Source organism: Epinephelus moara, chromosome 12 (genome assembly GCF_006386435.1).
Source record: "Epinephelus moara isolate mb chromosome 12, YSFRI_EMoa_1.0, whole genome shotgun sequence".
Taxonomy (NCBI): Eukaryota; Metazoa; Chordata; class Actinopteri; order Perciformes; family Serranidae; genus Epinephelus; species Epinephelus moara.
The window spans coordinates 18,384,903-18,408,618 of record NC_065517.1 but is presented as its reverse complement, the minus strand read 5'-3'; the positions used below and the strand labels follow the sequence as shown (position 1 = coordinate 18,408,618).

General features: G+C 42.5%; 1 protein-coding gene across 2 annotated transcripts; it reads right to left on the bottom strand.

The window, feature by feature from the left end:
• Window positions 1–124: 124 nt before the first annotated feature.
• On the bottom strand, window positions 125–23,035 carry reps1 (RALBP1 associated Eps domain containing 1). 2 transcript variants are annotated; one of them, XM_050057598.1, is made up of 19 exons: window positions 22,289–23,035; window positions 19,198–19,321; window positions 16,167–16,396; window positions 15,369–15,531; window positions 13,416–13,546; window positions 12,654–12,816; window positions 12,487–12,550; window positions 12,241–12,395; window positions 9,765–9,886; window positions 9,246–9,326; window positions 7,430–7,517; window positions 6,794–6,895; window positions 5,070–5,130; window positions 4,671–4,869; window positions 4,369–4,563; window positions 4,056–4,145; window positions 3,526–3,683; window positions 3,322–3,427; window positions 125–3,235 (listed from the first exon to the last, which is right to left on the bottom strand). In XM_050057598.1, exons 1-19 carry the CDS (start codon window positions 22,439–22,441, stop codon window positions 3,167–3,169), a joined length of 2,454 nt encoding a protein of 817 aa, XP_049913555.1. In that variant the 5' UTR covers window positions 22,442–23,035; the 3' UTR covers window positions 125–3,166. The 2 variants fall into 2 exon arrangements, with proteins under 2 accessions (XP_049913555.1, XP_049913556.1); XM_050057599.1 differs by lacking the exon at window positions 9,246–9,326.
• Window positions 23,036–23,716: the final 681 nt, after the last annotated feature.

Sequence of the window (23,716 nt, the reverse complement as noted above, 5' to 3'; positions counted from 1 at the left end):
ATCCCACTGTTAAAACCTACGTCCTTGTGTTCACGACGGACTTCATCGCTAATTAAAGGAAGCACGAAAACCTGTTTTCAAGGCCTTTTAACAAACAATAAAGAAGTCAGTAAAGGAGCGCACATTTAAAATATTGTGCCGTTTTTATTTTTGTGTAAAAATCACACAGCTGCTAGTTGACTCTGCAGAGATACAGTACATCCATGCAGTTAAACATCTAGGATCCCACAGCCAAGAGAGAAGGAATTAAATAGAATATTCTTTCGCTGTTAGTCAGCAATTAATGCAAATTTACATATGAGTCCAAAAGTGTGTATCATATACAATATACAACACAGATCTGGGAGCAAATAGCATTCAAAATCCCATCAAAGACTTTCGTGATTGCTTCTGCCTGCCTGGATTGCCTTTTGGGTTTCAGGATGAACGGGGGAGCTATTGTGCTAGCAAACATAAATCAATCCCACATCAAGGTTTTTAATAGGCTTTTAAATGGTATTAGTTCCAGGTCTGGAGACAATATAACACACACACACACACGCACGCACGCACACGCACACATACACACAGTACATCATCGTCCTCAACAGCAGAAAAAAGAAGGCGAGCCTTGATACGACAAGGAAGAGAGGTCAGTCAGCCACCATGGAAACCTGAACGCCAGTCGGGGAAGGGGGAGTAAGGCTTTAGAAGAAGACAGATTCTTCGCGAAACACACACAGGAAGCTCCGGGGACAAAACATTCATAAAAATAAAAAAATAACTAACCAAACAAGACGGGATTATTTTAGGGTACTGGCACAAAAAACACTCTTACAGTTTCCAAGGTTGTACTGAAGAAATAAAACTCGAGTGGTTCATTATTTTTCTTTCTTCTTAAAGCATCTTCTTTTTTTTAAATACATGTGACAGACAAGAACATGCAACGTTAAAAGAAAGCAACGAGGGATTAACAAATAAAAATACAAAAAGAAATACAGAGAAGGAGGTGGATTGCGGTGGGGTGGGGGTTGAGTTCAAAGTGCAGTTGGGTCATTCAGGTCTCCCATTCTGTTGACTGGTCTCCGTCTGTAGTCCTGTTAAGCTTCATCTACGCCCAGCAAGGGTCGCATCTTGCAGATTTAGGGTGAAAGTGCCCTGATAAAACACTGATCTGGACTTCCCTCTGGAGCCGGAGGGAGCAGGGCGGGGGAAGCTCCAGAAAAAAAAAAGGCAAAATGAATCACAAACATACAGTAGATGGTGTTCTGGAAGATCTACGATACAAAAACCAGAGTATACTGTTCACACAGTTGCTACTATCATAGTACAAACAGCTAAGTATAGTTGGTCTGTGAGGATGTATCGCCCGTACTTGCATAGTGCCGACTGCCCGATTGGAAAACAGCTGAATCTGAACCTGCTCTATTTGCACCGTGAGTTTGGATCTGTGCACGCCGATCGGAAAAATCACAGGAAAACTTCTCCCCGATCGCAATTCTTCATAAATGCCGCCTCCTGCAGTCAAGCAGCTGGAACATCCCAAACCCTTGAAGTGAATGCCGCTTTTGATTCAACGGTGTCCCGTCCAGACGCGAAATAACCGCAGCAACCGAGAACAGGACGCTGACAAAGAAAGCTGAGATGCTGACACACAGCTATGCTTGAGAATAAACACAGCCCAAGTAGAGGTGAGAGAGCGGTGATAGTTCAGTCATTTGGCATTAAGTTAAACCATTCAGTCACATCAAACCCCAAACACTGTGTAACATAAAGAAAAAGACATTCATTCATCACATCATGCCATCAACCACACACACACACGCACACATATATATATGTGTAGACTTCAAGGGGCAGTTAGAAGAGAGAGGTGGGCTGAATTCATGTCACAGGATGAGTCAAACAAAAAACATAAAAGCCTTCACTGTGATGATTTAGCCGTTAAAGGCCTCACAGAAACACACACGCAAAGTCCTGTCCAGATGTAGCACAGTATGTTTTACAGAGAGACCGACCACACCAAACCCCAGTCGAGAAAAGGCCAATTTTACGCTCAGACGTAGATTACTGGTTCCTGTATCGTGTAGTAGCATGTCTCTGTGACTTAGTTTTACATGTAGATATTTGAAATGGTGACATTCAGGAGGCAAATGTTCAGTAGAAAGACTTTCTGTGAGGATGTTTAAAGCAGAAAAGCTTCCACAGTTGTCCAGTTTTGAAGGCAGTAGAGAAGACGGTACACCAATATGTGAGCAGACAATTAAAGGAATAGTTAAACTTTTTGGGAAATACATCTGAACACTTTCTTCTTCAGAGTTAGATGAAGTAGTTTAGTATATAACTTCCCCCCCCTTAATCACAAATTGATGTTTCACTGTTCCATTTTTGCATGGATAAAACAAACGAGACAAATTTTGAACCGTGGACAGAGCCAGGCTAACTGTCCCCCCCGCTTCCATTCATTATGCTAAGCTAAGCTAAGCTAATCACAGACTCCATCTCTTTACTTAAGGGACGTCAAGTAGAGCTTCTCATCTAACTCAAACAAAGAAAGCGAAGGAGCTTATTTCCCAAAAATACTGAGCTGCTCGTTTAAATTCGCCTTTTTTTTAACAGGAGTTTGGTGCGGCACAGTCTGTACCCTCAGACAGAATAAACTTATCGGTGCTTGCCTCAAGTTGAGTCACTTAACAGGAACACAAATACATAAACAGTCACACACGCAGGACAAACACACTCCGCCTTTCTTCTTCAGTCATTCCGAGAGTAATCAGACACCAGCAGTTTGTCTTCAGACGGCATTCGTCGTTGGAAAAAGTCTCGTCCGCCACGCCTAACCGTTTCTCAGTTCGCTGTCATCCTCACCTCTCTTCAGAGAAAATTGAAAAGTGCCAGTTTGTAAACCCCCCGCACACGCACACACACGGGTGCACGCTCCTGTCACCTCCTCCTCTTGGTAAGACTGTGCTCTCAGGTCCTTCTGGGTTTATGATTAATAAGTGTGAGATCGAGCGTAAGAGTTTTAACGGAGCACCCTGCGGCAGGTCGGAGCCTCCAGGGAAAGCTGAGATGGTGGAAGGAGGAGGGAGGGAGGAAAGGAGGGATGGAGGGGAGGGGGAGTCACACTGAGGACCACAGCTTTGCTTCGCATGAACTACAGCCGAGTTTTTCCTCCTCATGTTGGTTAAAGATGAGAGAAAGGTCTGAGCTGCTCCAGCTGGACTTCCAGGGATATCCTCTCTTCAAGCAGGTCCTGGGAAATGTTGAGAAGTTAGGAGTGACTTTTTGTTTTGCCAGAGATAAAGAGAGTCAGAGAGAAAACATTTTAATCGTGCGTACCTTCAGCTGTTGCTGCAGTTCACTGTTAAGTCGTGCCAACACTGTGTTTGTCTCCTTGTTTCTTCTGATTGAGGCTTGAATCGCCTTTTTGTCCTTTCCTATTGACCTGGAAACACACAAGCACACACATTTGTACTCAAATGTGTTAAGAAAAATTACATTTCAGATTAAACAAGAGCTCCTAACAACCAATGAGTGTCCTACCTGGGGATGGAGGGCTGAGTGGCCAGGACAGCAGCTATGACGTTTGATTTCTGCGGGCCGTGTTGCTCGTCCTCCGGTCGTAGTTCGTCTTCAGATTTCAACCTTCGGCGCACAGGTTTTGGAGGAGGCGCTAGCGGACCGGACCCAGAACCTTTGGCCTGATGGGAAAATAAAACCAACAAAAACATTGATTCAATCAGTGGCATAAAAAATAGTTACAAGTTATGTCACTTTTCACCTTAGATAACATTGTGAGACAGGGCATTTGGCCATGACAGAAAAAATGCCATACATCTTAAAATCTAGTAGATGTAGACAATGCTAACCACTGCTCTTATCTTAACTTTATCTGGTAGTATATTGAATATCTTTAGGTTTCAACTAAACAAGCAGTTGTCAAATTTTGATCTTGGAAACTGATCAGCATTTTTTTTTTATTTTATAAATGTATAAGTAATAATCACCAAGGACACAAAGTGACATGATCCTTCATTACATTTTTCAGATATAACTCAGCTGTGTTGACTCACAGAGTTGACAGTAGCTGTGACTCTCTCATCTGCTTGGCCGTCACTTTTGACTGTTCTTAAAGGGCCGGCTCCCTCCGATGTCTTCTCCACCTGTAAACACAAAAAAGTTCACATGGTCAGAAACATGACACGCCAAACTCTGAACCCGAAACAGAACACCAGACAAAAGGAGAATCTTTGCTTAACAACTTTCACCTGTTGGTAATTTTTCTCATGCATAAAAGATGATCATGACCAAAAAGACATTTACAATGTGATACAAAAAAGAAATTCTCGAAACAGAGACACACACACACTCCAGAAAACAACCTACCTGTCCGGGCTCACTGTGTATGTCGACCTCTGGCAGGCTGGAAGGCTGTTCAGACGCAGCGAAGGCCTGAAACTGACTGAAGTCAGCGAAATTGGGTTGCTGGGGAATTTGTTGGGGGGAGGTGGTGGTGAGCACCGCGCCGCCTCCTGGTACACCCTCTGCCTCCGCACGATGCCCTGTGTGTGGTGCTGACGTCTGAGGGAGAAGATGGAGGAGTAGGGTGAAGGCGTTTATATAGTCAGAACAAACTTATTGCAGGATTTATGACGCTGTGATGCAGTTAGAGAGTTAGTCAGTCGTACCTGTGTGGGTAGCGGTCGGGGAGGCACAGCAGGCGGGTAAGCTATTGTAGAGGATTGTGGTTGTCCTGCAGCAGTTGCGGCAGCGAAGGTGCGGTTCATGTCCAGAGATGAGGATCGGGAGTGAGAGGGGTGAGGACGAGGCGGAGGTGGAGGGGGGGCTACCACCTTCAGAGCCTCGGGAGATGTTCCCGACTGAGACCTGAACAAAACAACAAACATTGATGCTTCTCAGGATACTAACTCATACTCCATCTATCTACAGTGCAGTTTATCAGAGCAGATCTTAATCCAAGAGGAAAGATGGTCAACGATACAGAGAAACACATAGATACAAAAGTCAAAACCCCCAACAATAAAGAACATATACAAAATTAAATCACAGGTCAATAAGCCACTGACCGTTGTCTTGTGATTGGCTCCTGGTCTGAGGTGAAGGAGTCTGAACTGCTGTAACCATCACCTTCATGACAGACAAAACAAAACAAAAAAAGTATCCCATAAACATTTGATCAACCTACTGACCTATAATGCAAAAAAATCCAAATTACAATGCGTTCAAAAAAAGATCAGCAAATAAATACATTTAATGCCACAGTTAGCTAAAACAACTTAATTTCTATGACATTAAAAACGAGCAAATTTAATCACTTTGGCCAAACTGATAAAAATATTTAGAGTTTTTCTTACATATTATAGCATGGAGCCTAACTTTAAGGGATTTCCACTGATTTTACACATCAAAGTCTGTTTTACAGGTCTTGGGGAGACCTCCTGCATATGGTTAAAAAGTTACATTAGGCCTCTTATGGCTGTAGAGGGAGCTGAGCAAAACCTCATGAGTTCAACTGATTCAGCTTATATCACTTGAGTCAGCACTGGTTGGAGATGAATACTTGAAGTCTTAGGGCAGGGCGATATAGACGAAAATTCATATCTCAGTATTTACAGGCTGACTACACCAAATATACCTCTTAATGAAATGGACTATATATTTAGTTGCAAGTCAAAGCCACATTTGAGATGACACAAGCACTTTTATAAAAACAGACTGTGATCTAAATAAAATGTAAAGACAGGGATTTTATTCCCCGTTTGAAAATATACAGCTGCACAACATGTAAATGAAAAATGATATTCACAGCCGCTGCTGATTTTTTTTTTCTTTCGTCTTAGCTCTTTATAAACTACAGTTATATTATTTGCCGCTACGGACGCTTCATATCCAGTCCTATAGAACAGGTCTATACCTTGTCCTTTTATTAAACAAACTAAATAGCCTTATGCTATTTATGTTATTTACATGACGGCATGTCATTTCTGTCTCTACATGGTCGCGTGTTTACAATTCTGTATCGCGCACGGCGTAGTTTCGCCCCGATACGCGTGCACGCACACACACACACAGACACAGACACACAGACACATGTGCCTGCACACACAGGTGAGCGCACTAGAGTGCAGGTTGGGACACATTTTCCTGATTGAAGCCGACCCGAGTCCGAGACAATTATAACCGAGCACGGCACTAATGGAGTGGAGCCTGTGTTGCATTCAGGCGTTGTCACGTAAATAACAAATTCCAGCACTTGAATAGGCCATAGCACAACACAGCAGCATGTCAAGTGGGCCGAACCCGAGCAAAATACCGTCAAATACCGTGAAACCGATATGATTAAAAAAAAAAAGAAAAAAAACTTTTGTCATACCGGCCAGCCCTAACTACCAAGAAGAACGGCAACGTGCTATGATCCACCTCACACACAAACTGGCAGCGCAGCAATGGATTGCACATGTGCTACTGCGGTAATTTCATTCACCTCACAGGCTGATTTAGCGTAGCACATGCAACATAAAGACCGTTGTCACACCGTAGACTAATTAACAGACATTTTACTCAGTACATAGTCGTTATATCATCATATCATCATCTCTGCCTGAGCTTACATTAGTCCCAACTACCACAACACAACTGAACCTTAGACCCAACTATCGGTGGCTGAGTTGTATCTATATCTCTGTTTTTCTCTTAAACTCTCCATCACCAATCTGCCAACGATTCATTCAAGGATAACTCAGTGTAGTTCTCTGTTAAACATGGACCCTCTGACACAGCAGCTACTCACCTACAGTGTTGGCGGCTACAAACTTCATGGAGGGAGGTAATTTGGCTTCTTCAGACAGTTCGGGAGGTTTAGCCAGCAGCGGACTGGTTGGGTGGTTGTGGTCTGAAAGTTTGAGAAATAACAGGAAGGGCAAAAGTGTTGCATCAATTACACAGGGTGACGACAATAACTGAAAACAGTTAACAGTCTAATTTCATCCCAAAATATCTGCAGTGGCAGTTTTGGGGAAAACTAATAAGCCTCACCACAGAAAAATTCCACTGTATGTTTATAACTAAAATCCAGACTGATTATGTTTAATGACGTTGGTTTCTGTTACTCATAACAAACGGCAGCCTCTTTGGTTTGTCATTACCTCTCCCTCCCTGGAAACTTAGCGAGGAACACAATGTTCTGGGGTGGTAGACATGTTCTGAATGTGTCAACAGGACGTTACTGAGCCGATCATGTGAAAACCATTCACATCTTTGTGTCTTTACATCTCCAAAATGTGCTAGTTAGCTTCTAATGCAGGTTTATTTTATTTTACATATCAGCACTTTTGGTTCTGCATACACACAACGACACAAACTGATTGTATGTATATTTATACAACTGTAATCTGTGATGCAGCCATGAGGCCAGAGGTTTTCTCACCACTGCCAGTCCTCTTCAGCTCCATCTCCTGCATGTGGATCTTACTGGGTGTCATCCGGATGGGGACTGGGTGGACGATGGCCGTGTCCTGAGGGACAGATAAAAGAGACAGGAGGTGAGACAGATAGATATATAATGAGAGAGACAGACATCTTTCACAGAAGGAGACACGTTATAACACTTTGTTGTCAGTTTACTTTGTCAGGCTTTGCGTCCATCTGTCAGTGGACCTGGTTTGAGACGTAACAGCTTTGTGTATCGAATCCAAAGAAACTGAAAATTCGACTTTCTAACAGCTTCAACTGTCATTGTTTCAATGAAAGACATGTATGATATTGACATTTTTTTTTTCTTCTAAATATTCTAATTAAATTGACTGTGGTAATGAAGTAACTGTACATTTACCCTTTACTTCAACTGTACTTTAATACACATTTGAGGTATCTGTACTTTACTTGAGTATTTCCATTTTATGCTACTTCATACCTTTACTCTACAACAATTTTCTAAAGTTACTATTTACCTAGCTGATTATGATTTTAAATGGAAAACCTATGATGATCTTAGACAAATACGATGCATTATTACAGACTGAACTACCCAACTATCTAACAGCAACATTTGCATCAGTAATAATACTTTTTTTTTTCAACCTTTTGTAACTTAAGGCCCACTTTTGATTGTTGAAAAATTCCAACTACCACCTTCCCAATTAAATGAGAATTTTTTTTAGCTCCACATTTGACAGTATTTCACCAAATTCAACACACTGTGCTTTCGCTCAGCATCACTGCTTGCTGTTATGAATCCAAATTTAACGTATTCAGGGTCATATTTGGAGCTTTCACTGGCTCTGGGTCGTCTCCCACGTCACTTGTTTGTTTCAAAACTAAGGGGACATTTGCTAGCCAACAGCTGCAGCGCATGTTTGTCTCTACCTGATGATGTGTTGTGATTAGCGTGTGGTGATATTCAAATACAACTAGTTACTGATATTACGCAATCTAATTTGACGGTTTTTATTTGTGTGAATTCTTGAGCATGTTTAGATATATAAAAAAAGTAAGTAGAAAACTTAAGTTATATAAAGGACTGTATGAACCTCTGTGCATGTTCCATCCTCTTAGTAAAACATCTACCTGTCATATTTCAGTAAAACAGCTCATTTATTTGCCGTTCCAACGATTTAAGCGAGACGTTTTACATCATTGTTCAGGTTCTGCTCTGTGAATCTTTGCTCGGATTTCTGCCCAGAATTTCAGAGCCCCCAAAAGCAATCTAAAAAAGATGCACACTCTTGCAATACAGCATATTGTGGTAGTCAATAGTGCACTTTACACCAGATTAATTGTGCAGAGCCATTCGTGAGCCAATTATTGCTGTAAAAAAAAAAAAATCTGCCAGAGGGGCAAAAAAAGGACCTGGATACTTGAACAGTAAACGACAAGGCAACACAGTACTTACAGCATATGACCATATATGGAAAAATGTGCAAATGCACTAGGTGGATGTCACTGTAGAAAAAAAGGTGATGTCCAATAAAAGCTAAGCCAGCCAAATTACAACACACACACACACACACAGGCCACTGCTGATGCAGCAGACTGCACTTTGAAAGAACATCATGCAAAGACAGAGAGAGTGTGAGAGGAGGGAGAGATGTAGAGAGAGAGTAAGACTGAGTGACAGAGAGAGTGACAGAGAGATAGAGACTTAAAGAGAGAGGCTGAGACTGAGAGAGAATTCATGGAGATCCAGAGAGGGTTAATGTCTGTCCATTAATGGTGAAACCATGCATACTAAGTGATTGACTTACAGGGTCAGCTGGTGCAATGTTAGAGTCAAATTGGGTCAGAGTTTGTGAGCTGGAGGAGCGCTCGCTAAACGTCTCCCACTGCTGCAGGAGACAGACAGACAGTGAGAAAAAACATGTCAGTCAGCCAGTGCAGTGACATCACACATTTACATCATCAGCCTCGACCGTCACGTGACACCATCAGCCATCGGCAGACAATGTGGCGATGTGACATCGTCGGCGGGCATGGAAACAAAACAAGACTTTGGTACAGAGCAGCTGCAGGCTACCACCACAGTCCAGGAGAGTGAGAGAAGAGGTGCTGAATTATCAGTAATTATGATTGATGACGAAGAGAATGAAGTGGCAATCAAATCATGATGGATGGATGAAGAAAATAAAAAGCACCTAATTAACCCTGAGCAATTAATTATGATGGTACAAATGCAAACACAGCAGAAGCAAACAGACATGGAGCTCACAGTATGTGTGGAGATACACCAAGTAGCTGTGTGTGCGTTGTGTGTGTGTGTTGTGAACCTCATTGCTCTGGTTCATCTCCGGCCAGGCCTGGTTGAGTGAAGGCATGGAGGGAGACTTGCTGGGGGTGACCTCCACTGGGGAGCCCGAGTATCCAACGTCAGCAGTCTGTTCTGGGACCTCTGAGTACAACAATATTAGACACAGGTTAGCCAGGCTCCTTAACAACAACCATGGGCACAAATAGGAGTCCAGATGGTCAACAAAATGCAAAATATGATCTTGAGAATTGTGTCTTTAAGTTTCTTTCAGGGTTTGAAATTAACACCAGCCAAGTGCGAGATGTGGGTAGGTTTTCATGTGACGAGAAATTCTCAGAAGGCTATTCGCCACGCTGGTGGGTAAGTGTTTGTACCAAAATAACCATGTAAACTACGCTCAGAGTCTCAACTGCCTTTTGATGTCATTTATAAGCAAGTGTGTCTGTCTTCTGCTGTCAGTGTCAGAGTCTGACACACACGCACACACATACATATATACAACCAGATGTGTTTTTCCACATGTCTGTGGAGATTAAGGAGCATGATGAGCAGGTTCAAGTTGATTAAAATGATAAAACATCCGACAAAACCTTAAAATTTACTCTGATGTTTTGACCCTGAACGACACTTAATAGCAAATACTTTGGTAAACTTCTGAGATCAGTACCTCTTGATTTGCACTGAGGCTTGAACTGATTAACTGTTGATCAAAATATTAAAATAGCTTTACTCCAAAACTTGCTCTGGCCTCTTCTTTGAGTTTCAACATAATACCTTTATTATTGCCATGAAATGTACTGAAATGAATTTAGGCTATATGTCATACAAAAAAAAGCAATTTATGATTTTGACCGGTAAAAAATAAGTCAAAAGTTAATTCTGGACACTGGCTTCTTCCTTCAGAGAGCTACAGAAAATACTCTGAATATTTCGTGACTATACTTGGGGGAGGAAACATTATCGACCAAAAATCTGGTATGCATTTTTAAAGTGTGTGACTTTCAGGAGACGAAATGCTCAAATCAGTCCACTCAGAGGTTTGCAGCAAATGCTAAAATTGGTCTGGTGTGACTGATGACTGTTAGCTTAACGTGGCTAATGCTACCTAATTAGCAAAGTTAAGACAGATGCTGCTGTGTAACTGACAGTCAGTTTGCTGACATTATGATTCATATCCATTTTTGCTGCTGTTCCACTACCTTCTGGGCAATATGGACAAAATTTCATATCTCTGTATTTTCTATGAAATGGACTACATGTTTTCAGATGTCAAAAGCACTTTTATAAAAACAGACTGATCAAAATAAAATGCAAACACAGGGATTTTATTCCTGTTTGAAAATATGCAGCAGTGGAGCTACAGAGGTTCAAAGGTTTGCAGCTCAGGACACAAAACTATAACATGAGTATAAAAGTATCAAGTAGGCCTAAATATATTGTAGTTTGAAACAATTAAAAATCTTTCTGGGGGGAATTAAAAACTCATTTTCCATCTGTTGGCCTTTCAAATCAATCTAGTGCTGGGAAATGATTTAAATCTTTTTATTTATTTAGGCTATTAATCTGATTTATGCACAGAACATCAACAGAGAGGCCAAGGGAGGGAAGAGACACCTTGTCCACTTTATACACGTCTTGTAAATGACACGTCTGTGTTGTCACTGCATTAAAGAAACACATCTGTCGCTGTCTCCATGTCACAAAATAGACTACAGCGACCAAGAAGAACAGCAGCGCGCAATGATCTACAGCGCTGGGTTGCACGTGTACTGCGCTAACTTCATCTCACAGCGTGATTTAGCGTAGCATGTGCAACATATATACCGATGTCACACTGTAGACTAATTAACAGACAGATTAAACACAGTAGCAGCACAATGTGTTGCTGGAGAACTTGTGAGTGAATGAATAGGGAGGAGCTGTGCGGAGAGTGTGAGAGAGGAGATGCTCACTGGTATGCATTATGTAACGCAAATTGACCCTATATCGATATAAATGGTGTTGTCTATATTTATATCTTGCTTGAAAATATATCAATACATTGTGCATAGTCATTATATCCCCTCACCCTAGCATAAGGAAAAGACACCACAGGCCTTATATTTGGCAAACAATGGTTAAAAAGATTTACATGGAACCTGAAACCCCAAGAGCGATGAACAATTCCGCCTAATGCCTTGCTACTCAAAACACAATTATCTTACAATACAGAAAACAATGATGCTGATTGCAAAGCATTTAGTCTCTTTGCTGTTCTGACAGAATCCAACATGTATAAACAAGTTGTTTGCTAAATAAGTAATGCTAAATAAACACGTGGATTGTTGTTGTCAGCACAAACACACTGCCCCACTAAATCTATGAATGAACTACAACTCCTGTGATTCAGGTTTTGCCCACTGCAGTGCTGTAACCTCACAGCTGTTATGAGGCCTGAGGGTGAGAAATTAGGAGAGGGAGCAACACAGAGAGCGAGAGAGAGAGAGGCTGCGTACCTGCTGAGTCATCCAGGTCAATCAGCTTTGGCATCAGGCTCTCAGGCAGCTTTTCAGGCAGGTCGTAGCCATTCTTCCTGGCCACCACCAGGTGGAAGGCAGCGCAGAACTCATCTAGGGTCAGCGCCCCGTCTTTATCGAAGTCTGACAGCTCCCTTCAGAACACACATTAGACATCGGTCATTACACACAACAATATTCAATGACACAGCAGAGAAAGTGATTAGCAGAATACTGACGACTCACCAAATATGTGACAACTCTAAAATCGGTAGTTTTGATTTGGTGAAGAATTCTTTTGCGGCTGAACCTGGAACACACACAAAAAAAACAACAAAAAAAACAGATGATTAAAACATTTTTTTATCTAATGGAAGTCCTGTCTTGTGTGTGTATGTGTCTGCTTAACCTACCAGGTATGAAGCCGGTGAGGTCTGGCTGGATGGTTTTGAACTGGTTAATATAATACTGTCTCTGCTCGTCCGTGATCTTCCACGGATCATCGTAGCCACTGGACTGTCGTTGGATCTCATTGGTCATCGCTGCTGAGGCCACCGTTCGTATCGTTGTGCTTTCCTACGGGAAGCCACAGGGGACATTAACAGAAACACATGAAACATATCAGCATGACGTTTGTCTACAATCACTGGGTACAGAGGCCTTTGTAGTTTTTTTCTTTGCCCGAGCAATGTCACACAAGTTGCTTGCAGAGTTTTACTCGAGCGGTGCAGGCAGATAAAGCACTGATATAAAATGCTGGCTCATGTTTGACGCACCAATGTGGTTAGAAAGATATCTTCCATGTTATGTTTGCAGTGTCTGGTGGCGCCTTTTCATCTGATGAAAGAGGTTGATGAAGTTTACCATCCTGATTAACACAGCCTGTCACTGTGTTTCTTTGGTCATGCTAATAATTTATATTGATGATTTAATATATTGCCTCCTGCCTCAACAAGATGTGAGACTGTCTTTGTGATTTCTTTATTACCACAGACCCCATTTTTACTGTATGTAGCTCTAGTTTATGAGGGGATTTTGTGTTTAATAAAAAAAAAATAGCATAAGGGCCAGAAAGAGAGAATAATAAATAAATAAATAATACTTCATCAGGGTAAAAAGAGTACGTCTGACCAGCCCCCGTATTGGGACAGAGACGATGTGTAGCACTGCCCTACCTGGACTGACGAGGGATGCATTCCTGGGATGGCGCTGGATGGCGGGGTGTCTGCTGTGAAACTGACCCAGCTTTCCTGACCTGGAGGCGGGGGAGAGTGGGACGGCCACATGCCTTCACCGGGCACTGGGCCTGCAGGGAGGAGGAGAAGAGGAAACATTCAGTCATATCCCATGCTACACAAATAAATATACTGTAAATGTTTTTAGGAAACATTTAAGGCTGCAACTATTGACTAACTGATCAAACTTTGCAGCTCTACAAAGGATCATTTTCATACCATTCTTTTCAACTACATCTCCACCACATATTGTGCTGATGGAAGCACATGATGTCTCCTTTGTTCCTCTAATGACTAACTGCTGTAACTGCCGCTCTCAGCAAACATTATTTATGTTCAAGCTGCAAACATCAGGAAGTAACACAACCAATAGGCTCCGTACTGACTCGTCCTGACCAAAGCCAGAGTTTCTGCCAAGTCTGTCACATTTTCTTTGGTGTTGTCACCATCAGTGGACCACAAAGAGTGAAACTCTGCCCCTCTTTGCTACAGTCAGCAAATATGATAGCTGGAAAGCGTTCTTTTTAAACATTATCTTTTTGGATTTTTGGCCTTTTATTTGATAGGAAGGAGGGGAAGATGTGTGGCAAAGGGCTGCAGATCGGACTTGAACCTCGGCCGCTGCTAGGATTCAGTCTATGTAGGGCCAAATGAGCTATTAGGGCACCCCACCTTGTTTTGGGTTCTCCTATAAAAATATTACTTCTACTTTAGCTTTAGAAAATACACCAGAAAAAGAAGCCATTATCATTCACCCTGTGGCCTCTTCCTATTGACTTTAATTTACGACTACTGACAATTATTTTCAGTATCAGTTAATCTACAGATTATTTTCATGATTGATCAGGAGATACAGAAAAGTGTCCATCTCTGTTTCTCAGAGTCCAAGGTGACTTCTTCATATATTATGTTTTGTCTAACCAACAATCTAAAACCCAAACATCAGTTCACAACGATATCAAACAGACAAAAGCATGAAATCTGAGAAACTGACAGCAGAGTATCTTGGCATTTTTTAAATTAATTAATTTCAAATTCGACCTCAGAATATTTGCAAATTAAAGAGATACTTCCCTGATTTTCAACCAGCTCTGTATTATAATACTGTGGGAAGTATGTGTGAATGAACTTTGATAAACTTCCCTCCATCTTACCAGCACCCAGATCCCTGTGCTTGTTTAACAACGAACTTCTTTTCGCAGGTTCTTAGGCTGTTGTTTGAACTACAGATTGTACGTCTGCACCACAGAGTAAAGCAACACATCTCAGACCAAACTCAGTTCAAACAGTAAAACTAAGCAGTGCTGATCAAATATAAACCAAGATTCTGTTACTGCGTTGTCTATTTCTCACCTAAAATGTGCTAGGAAAAATATTTTAGTGCCCTGTTTAGCTGTAATTCAACAATTTGTGAACAGGAGGTGGGTGCCAAACTGTTTCCGAGCCTGAAAAAACTAAGCAGTAGTGATAAAGTATAAACCAAAATTCTGTTACTGCTTTGCCTATCTCAAATGTTTCCAGAAACATATTTTAGCTAAGTGTTTGTTAGCAGCTGGCAGCCATATTGTTTTCGAACTTGCATTAATTCACCCACTAGCAAGAGTATTTATTGGTCCAGTGAGACGCAGTGCACTCTGGTGGTTGTAGGTTCTATACCTCTTAAGCAAAGGCAAATGCCACAGCCCTTTTTTCTTTATTTTCTCTGGTCATGTTGCACCAATTTCAAAAGTACTTGTGTCTTTCTGCTGCAAGGACAGCCCAGTTTTATTAAAAGATCTTTCCAGCAGTGAAATACTTTAACATGCTGCTGATCGACTAATCACTGAAGCTCTACTACAAACGGCACATGTTAAAGAAACTTCTCCTCAGCAGCAGTGGGTTATGGGATGTTACCTGCTTGTGGTTCTCTAAACTGCGTCCACACAGCTGTAGTTGGAGCCACCACCGGCTGCCTGTCTGCGTTCCCTCCACTGGGCTGCCTCTTGTGTTTCCTCCACGAGTGAGGGGAGGTGGGAGGGGACTGGTGAGGGGAGACCACCGGGGACGTTGGCTCAGGCTGGTAACACATACAAATACAATCACAGGCATGAAATATGGATGTGGTCAGTCAACATTTTAACAACTGTAGAAAAAAAACACACAACAAGGAAACAGAAGCGAAGTGTGCAGAAGTGCAGTCACTACTGCCTTATCATGGTTTCAAATGTTATGGGTATTAACTTTCAGCAGATACCATCTCGTATAACACAAGATGAACACATGAGCCACATCTGAGCCCATAAAGACTGCTTCAGAGCTTTTTATCTGCTCATCACAGATGTAAGATGTTCAAGCAACCGGCGAATGACCATTTCACAATAGCTGCAACTAGATTAGAGGTCTCTGTAACTGACACGCTACACACAGCTGGTTACAGCCAACACACAGGCAGCAGCAGGAAACGTCACGCAGTAATTTGAGCTGGAACTACTCAAACATGCACAGGAAGAAGACACAGGAAAGGACAACAGTATTCCAGTGGCATATCTCTAGTGACCACAGGGGAGGAAATAAAAATGTGTGTGTGTGTGTGTGTGTTTCCAAGATAAATAACAGTAAAGCCCATTTTTAACACAGTTATAAATCTATTGTCAATGCACATACATGTCTTTTTATATCATGGGATAGGTCATTATAAGTACATTTACTGACCTGTGGTTCTATGCTGGGTGCCAGGGGCTGGATGACCTCGTGGGCAGGAAGTGAAGTGGACGATGGCGGACCCTTCTTGTTCTGGAGCCCCCTGCCTGGAGGTCTGGGCATTACTGCAGTGGCAGAGGTTTGGTACAGCCCCTGGCTGTCCGTGTCCTGGTACAGGGCTGCGTGCCTCGCCTCTGCCTCATTCTTCCCCACCACGAACCTGGGCAGCGGCAGGTCTTTGACTGGTGAGACAGGAATCCATTCACAGGATTAGAGGGAGGGATTAGTTTCATATTGATTTGTCAAGCGCTTTAATGCACTAAACTTGAGGAGTGAAGACACTCTCCATCGGACTGAAATTGTCAGATATCATTAGTCTGTCATGTTTTGTGGATTTCATCTGTTTCATCCTCACTTACTGAAACCCTACATGTCCCAGAATGCCTAGAGGAGAAGCATGAGCTGTGGTTTGTTAGTGTTTGTGAAGAGGGTGACAACAGTATAATGACAACAACAGTATGAGAGTATCGACTTCAGAAAGAGTCGGGCTGCTTCCTCAAAATAACATGCACTGAATGTTAATATGTGTACTGTCTGAGACAATTACTGTGTATTGTATTGCATGCAATTTACCTCTACCTTGCTGAGCACTTCTCATGAGTCTTTACAAGAATGAAATAAGCAAGCAGAAATTAATAAAACAGGCATGAAAAAAAACAACAAAAAAAAACAATATCAAAAAAGCAGCACGGACTCAGAAACGCAAGGTGCTTTGGCAAAAACTCTTCTCTGGCAGCGGCCTCTGTACCCCAAAACCTCACTATGCGATACTGAGCAGGGAGAGTAACAAATGAGGTGTGTGTTGTAAAGAGCAGTGGTTCCCAGCTGGTGGGTCACAGTCCAAAAGTGGGTTGCAGATCCATCCTGAATGGACCGCAGGTGACTGGCAACCATGTCAAGTTTGTAAAAAATTTCCAGCACAGAGCTTTCATTTCAAAGTGCCGTTTCCTGCTGTAGAGTGAGTGACTAACAGACATTTATGTGACAGAGACAGAAAAACTAGCTCGGCGATATGGCCAAACAAAAGTATGACGCTCAATGTGTCAAACTGTTTGGACCTTGAAGTAGTGACTAAAAAAGAAATCTGGATCCTGGGACTGGACCAGTTGGGAACCACTGGTATGGAAAATGCCAACTTGACGTCACGCAGTGGATTGCACTGTGTTATCTGTGCCTACTACGGTGGACAAGCAATGGTCTAACATGGGTGCCACACTGAATGACTAGCTAGCGCAGCTCATGTTAGTATAGTATAGTGAGGTCACTATGGCGCTATGGTGCTTGGAAGAGCTGCCAAAACTAACATACACCTTCTTGCGAAAGCCAGCAGTAAAGCTCCATAGAGCTGACCACCCTCTTCTTAAACTTGATGGTGCTTTGCTTCAATTTAGTAGCCAGCTAGGCTAGCTAACGGGCTAACCTCACTATTTAAAGACTGAGGTGATTATCACAATGATCAATAACGCTATATACAAAAACGAACAGTACATACATGTACAAAGTTAACTGAAAAGTGAAGTAACTAACTTAAGGATGAAAAAGCACAGTGATCACTGAGGTCACAGCAAAGGTTACGTTACTGTAGTGCTGACAGGAAGTAAACAAACATGAAGTTTGTAAAACAGATATACGTCATACACTACATTGTGCAAATAGATACTTTGACTGTCAAAATTAACCATAAACAAGTGGGAGTGTAGCATTGCAGTGCCAGATTTTGAATGCCAAAACTGATATCAAAATAAAAACTGACTGCCAACTGTTCTAGTAATTGATTACCCATTTCAGTCATTCAAATATTTGCTGGTTCAAACACCTCAAACATGAGGATTTACTGCTTGTCTTTGTCACATATGACAGTAAATCAAATGTCTTTAGGTTTTAGACAGTTGGTCTGACAAAACAATTTACTGTAGGCTATGACTTTCAACTGAATTGAAAGATCTAATGTGTTGCTGCCCAACAAGCCTGAATGCATGTAGCAGAAAACACAGGACCAATATGTGCTATGGACAGCCTTATAGCAAGCACACAGCAAATCCTATCCATGATTCACTGCATCTCCTCCTGAGACAGGCGGCCAGCCTTATCTATAAGAGAGAAAGGTTTCCCAAGTCCGAAAATCCCCAAATCTAATAAGCATCACGCTGTGCATTGCATCCATTTCGCTATGAGGAAGTGGCCCCTGTGCTTCCTTATATTTATATGAAATTATGAAATAATTTCAGCAACTTCATGTTGCAATATTTCAGGTCAGATGAGTAGCTTCATGCGGCGGGTGACTGTGACATCTTCCCTTGTGTTTTGTTTTTTTTTTTGTGAGAGGAGTCACGCCAAAGACAAACAGACAAAAGCAATTTTGCAGTTGAACCCTCAGGGACTTAGGCTACAGACTCTATTTAGTAAAGATAAATAGAAAGCCAGGAGAAACAGCATCTTGCTGTCAAGCATCTGATGACACGAATATTGTGCTACTGCCACCAACAGTGCGGAATGAATGAAATCATTGCTAATATTACATTTATACATATTTACATTACATTTTTGTCCCCCCCACCCACATAATGAGCAGTTTGGGGTTCAGTGTTCTGCTCAAGGACACTTTGACATGTGGACAGAAGGAGACTGGAATCAAACCATCAACAATAATGGCTGACACACAAACCCACAGAATAAAAAGCTTTTTCTTTTTTATATTAAACCCATCATCTGCACAGTTAGAAACACAGACTGCATTCTTCAGGACTCTAAAGTCTTCCCTACTGCTCCTTACTTCCTGCCCCATGAACTCCTCAAATTCATTACATCTAAACTGATAACAAGACTTTGATCAAACTAGATACACACAAAGCTTTGAGTCCAGTGGCGCTTGTCTGAGAACCTTGTATGTTTCACATGACAGTGCTGAATGGGAATCTGTTCTTCTTTGTGTGAGGGGAGGTTCTGAAGCAAGATCAATGGTTAAACACAACGGTACACTCACCAGAGTTGAGGCTTTCCACCCTCAGCGGCAGACCCGACTGGGCGATGGCGATGAGCTTCAGAGCGATGTAGAACTGGCTCCGCCCGAAGTGACCCAGCCGAGTGGCTCCACACAGCTCTGTGATCTAAACCCCCCCACACACACAAAGACGAGAAGGAACAGTTAACAATAATGTATTCATAAGAAACTCTGATATTGACCGTTACAGAGAGAAGAGAAGACTTACAATTTACAAAATCTGATATGGAAGTTAAACAGGAAAATAAAAGCAACACCGTGGACACGATATATTGTATGAAACAGTGACCTAAGGGTCCAGTGTGTAGGATTTAGGGGGCTATAATATAATAAGTATGTGTATAATTACCTGAAAATTACAATCATTGGGTTTTCGTTTCCTTAAAATGAGCTGTTTATATCTACATTGGGAGCCGGTTCTCATCCATGGAGTCCACCATGCTGCACCGCTGTTTCTACAATAGCCCACAATGGACAAACTTAACACTGGCCATAGACAGGGCCATTCGCATTTTCGCATGGGTCACCATAGTTAGCAGCTGCTCCACAAGAAGCCAAACAGCATCAGAAAAACACTGATTTGTAACGGAAAACTGCTTTATTCAGTGATTATACCGGTTTAAATCACAAGGTCCATTTGTTTTGGAGAGGAAGAGACCTCTGCGGATAATTCGGCTCCTGGTAACGACCCGCTGAATGTCTGGATCTTAATTTATCAGAGAAAAATGTGAGCACACATTAGCAGGTGCTAGGCTAGCAGCCCATCTGCCACAAGCCAAACAGCATAAGAAAATACCTGATTTGTAACGTGAAACTACTTCATTCAGCGTTGTTACCGGTTTAAATCCCCTAATCTGTTTGTTTTGGAGAGGAAGAGACCTCTGTGGATAATTTGGCTTCTGCTAATAACCTCCAGAACAATAAACACTTAAGGAATCCTAGCCTGGAGTTCATGCCTGGCACACGGGAGAGGTTTCAGCTGGTTGCAAACTGCAATCCTCATCACTAGATGCTACTAAATTCTACACACTGCTCCTTTAATGTGATGTAGCTTACCTGCTTATGTCACTAAAAACGGCCCAAGCACCAGTCTCCTTTAATCAGCTCATTGGCAGATGTTCAGAGGGTCTCGCCACTAATAAGCCTGATTATCACATATTTTGTTGAACTTGACGTCATGCTGAGCAGGATTTGTCCAGAATGGTAGCTTGGGCTCATAGCAAGAAACTACAAAATGTCACAGATGCATTTTTTGTGCGAGCCTGCAGTATGATGAATGTGGTCACGTGATTAATTGTGGACGCCAGCAACCTGTGGGCGATTAACACCCGGGGAGTTAAACTTCATAACATTAGGTTGAGTCCCTCAGTGCCGGGAGCAACAACACCGACAGCCCGCCACAGCTGACTGATCCCTTTCTTGCTGACAAAGGACTTATTCTGAGTATGTCTGGATACAAAGCACCAGTCACTTTTCTCCGCCTGTTACAACATGACACTGTAGCCGCATGTGTCTCATTGGCCGCCACAGTGTGCATTTTGAAAGTGGAGGATTACAACACTGCCTAATTCTTCCACCACACAGCTCCCCTTGTTGACCTTGAAAAAGGATTCTGACTCACAAACTGCAAATATTGGCCTGCTGACTGAGACCTGAAGTCACAACAAAATGGAGCTGCTGCAGTTGAGCTGGCTGCTTGTAACTCAGTTAGACGGAGCAGGGACAGCGTGGATGGCATCATGCTCGGTGTGACCATAATGTGACAATGATAGTCTGACAAGTAGTAAATGTATGTTTGGGTTATTTACAACATCTGTGCAAAGGCTGCTTGAATGATTCCTCAGATATATATTTAGCTCAGGTAACAACTTTTATAAACCAAGTGGCCACTGTGACATTGAGTCTGCATTTCCATCATGTCAGCTCGACCCAGTGGCAAGCTAAATAACAGATTTAAATGCAGTGAGAAGACAGGAAAGAGTGAGCAGTGATCTGAGGCAAAGGGCTGATGAGGACATAATTTACTCTGGGTGCTGTTCAACACATGCCCACAAAAAGATACTTGGAGAGCAGACATATAAACATCTGTTTTATGTATAAGACGCTCATTTGAGCCACAATCTTCAGCTAAGGTTAGCTATGTGACTGGCCTGGAGCAGCTACATCATTTTCAGTCTGCAATCGTACCAAAGCAATACACTACTCAGAATGTATATGTTCCCCATCATTTAAGCCCTGCTCTGTCACTCATCTGCTTTAAATGCAAAGAAGAAGTTGGGACTCATTTTGTTAGGTCATGCTGCAAGCTGCAAATGTGTATTACAATGTGCAATGTGCTATCTGAAAAAGGAAAACTACTGGGTATGGAGCTGGCCATGGACTTTGTGTCTCACATCCTGGGCTTGCCAAAAATATATGCACTGTATTCTTACTTATGGTGCTAGAAAATAACATAAAGGTGAAATAAAATGAATGTGGATTAAGTGGATTAATGATAAAGTACCAGCTGTTTAAGGCTGGCAGAGAGTGGTGTTTGTTTTAGTCATTAGAGTACCTTACATGTATACTACATACAATAACAGACTATTTCTATCAAGTGTGGGAACCCTACCTGAGCTACACAGAGTCTGGTGTCTCTGCCATTATGCTGCAGACATTTTCTTGATTGTTCTTAATGCACATTATCATTGTAACCTCTGAGGTTGAAGCTGAGCTAGTGTTTGTTATTGTTGTTTAGTCTGGTGTAGTTTGTCTCTCATGTGAATTCTATAATGTACCCACCTTCTACTTGTTGTAAAAGTGAAAACTACTGAATATATTGTCAAAAAACTAGGTGACTTAGCAGCCCACTCTCTCTTTGGCTAAGGCTAACATTAGCCAGAAGAAGGTGTGTCTCCTTTGCTGCGCAGCATTGCTAACCACCAAGGCTAACTATAGCTCTAACTGGACGCCAGGTCAGCTCTGACAGCCAGTCAAGTTTGTAAAATATCCATAATTAATGCTACATGTCATGGCCGACCTCCCGGTGTGGTGATAACACTTGAAAAGCTGGCACTGGCTAGGGCTAGCTTACCTGCAGAACAACTTCGCTGGGTAGCTGGGCCGCCCGGAAAAGGTCAAGAACTCTCCCATTGGAAGCCACTTTTTTGGTGTTGTCCGTGTCGCAGTAAACGAACAAATCCGAGTAATATTTCTGCTCGACATCAGTCAGCGTTAGACTTTCCATCGTAGTACCAGTCGACCCTGAAAACCAGACGACTTGGCTGTTGATTAGCCTTTAGCCAATGGCTGGGGCAGGATCCAAAAAATGGGCGAGACTTCAGGATCCCAACTTAGCTAGCGTTGCTGCACTAGCTAGGTTAGCAGGAATAATGTTCTCAACGCGCTGTGTCGACTTGTTGTCGCCTGATCCCACGCTCTGTGGGAAACCCCTAATACTATCTGGTGACACACACGGCTGATCGCCACTCGGATATTCAAATGAGGAATGCTTTCATACAGTTAATCACTTAGTTAACTTGTTGGGCCAGCCAAGCCAAGTAGCCAACAGCGAGCTAACAGCTACCTTGAATCAAAGTCAGTGGCACTAACGTTAAGCTAACTAGCAAGTCGCAAAGTGCGTCCACCTCCTCAGCCTGGACGTGTGCCGCGATAATCTCGCGTTGGAGCACTTCTCCTCCGTTATATCCGTTATGGGGTGGTGTTTCTGCGTTTCGCTGGAGACAAATTCCTCAGCGGGGCCGTTAGAAGTAAAGTTTCATGGTCTTTGGGTTCCTTCCTCTAGTAATCTTAGCCGCCATTCCTGCCACCAGTGTCAAGCAGCTCGGAGTACAAGTAACATTTCCGGTGGGACTTTCAGATTAAAACACCCGTTGACGTTCATTTCAGAATCAGAATCATTTTTATTGTCCAAGCAGGTGAACTCGGGTGCCCTTTCAGTGGAGAAAGCATAATTAAGTGCCCTCTAGGATGGCCTTCTAGTGGGGAAAACGCGAAGGGTTCCTTTCCAGTGGAGAAAATGTCATGACGTCCCTTCTAGGATGCCTAGAGTCCTCCGGGATGCCTTCTAGTAGAGAAAACATGATAAAGTGCCATCTTGGGTACCCTTCTAGTGGAGAAAATGCAATGAAAACAAGATGAGGTTCCCTCTAAGGTGTCTTTCTAAAAGAGAAAACGTGATTGTCCTCTGGGGTGTCCTTGTAGTAGAGAAAACATGGTGAAGCACCCCTAGGGTACTTTCAAGGGTGCCCCTCTAGTAGAGAAAATGTGATAGAGTGCCCTCTTGGGTGCCCATCCAGTGGAAATAAATATTATGAAGTTCCCTCTAGAGTGCTGTTCTAGAAAATGTAGTCAAGTCCCCCCTAGGGTGCCCTTCTCATAGAGAAAACTTGATGAAGTGCCTTCTTGGGTGCCCATCCAGTGGAAAGAATATGATGAAGTGCCATCTAGGGTGCCCTTCAAGTGGGGAAAATGTCATGAAGTGCCTTCTAGGGTGCCCCTC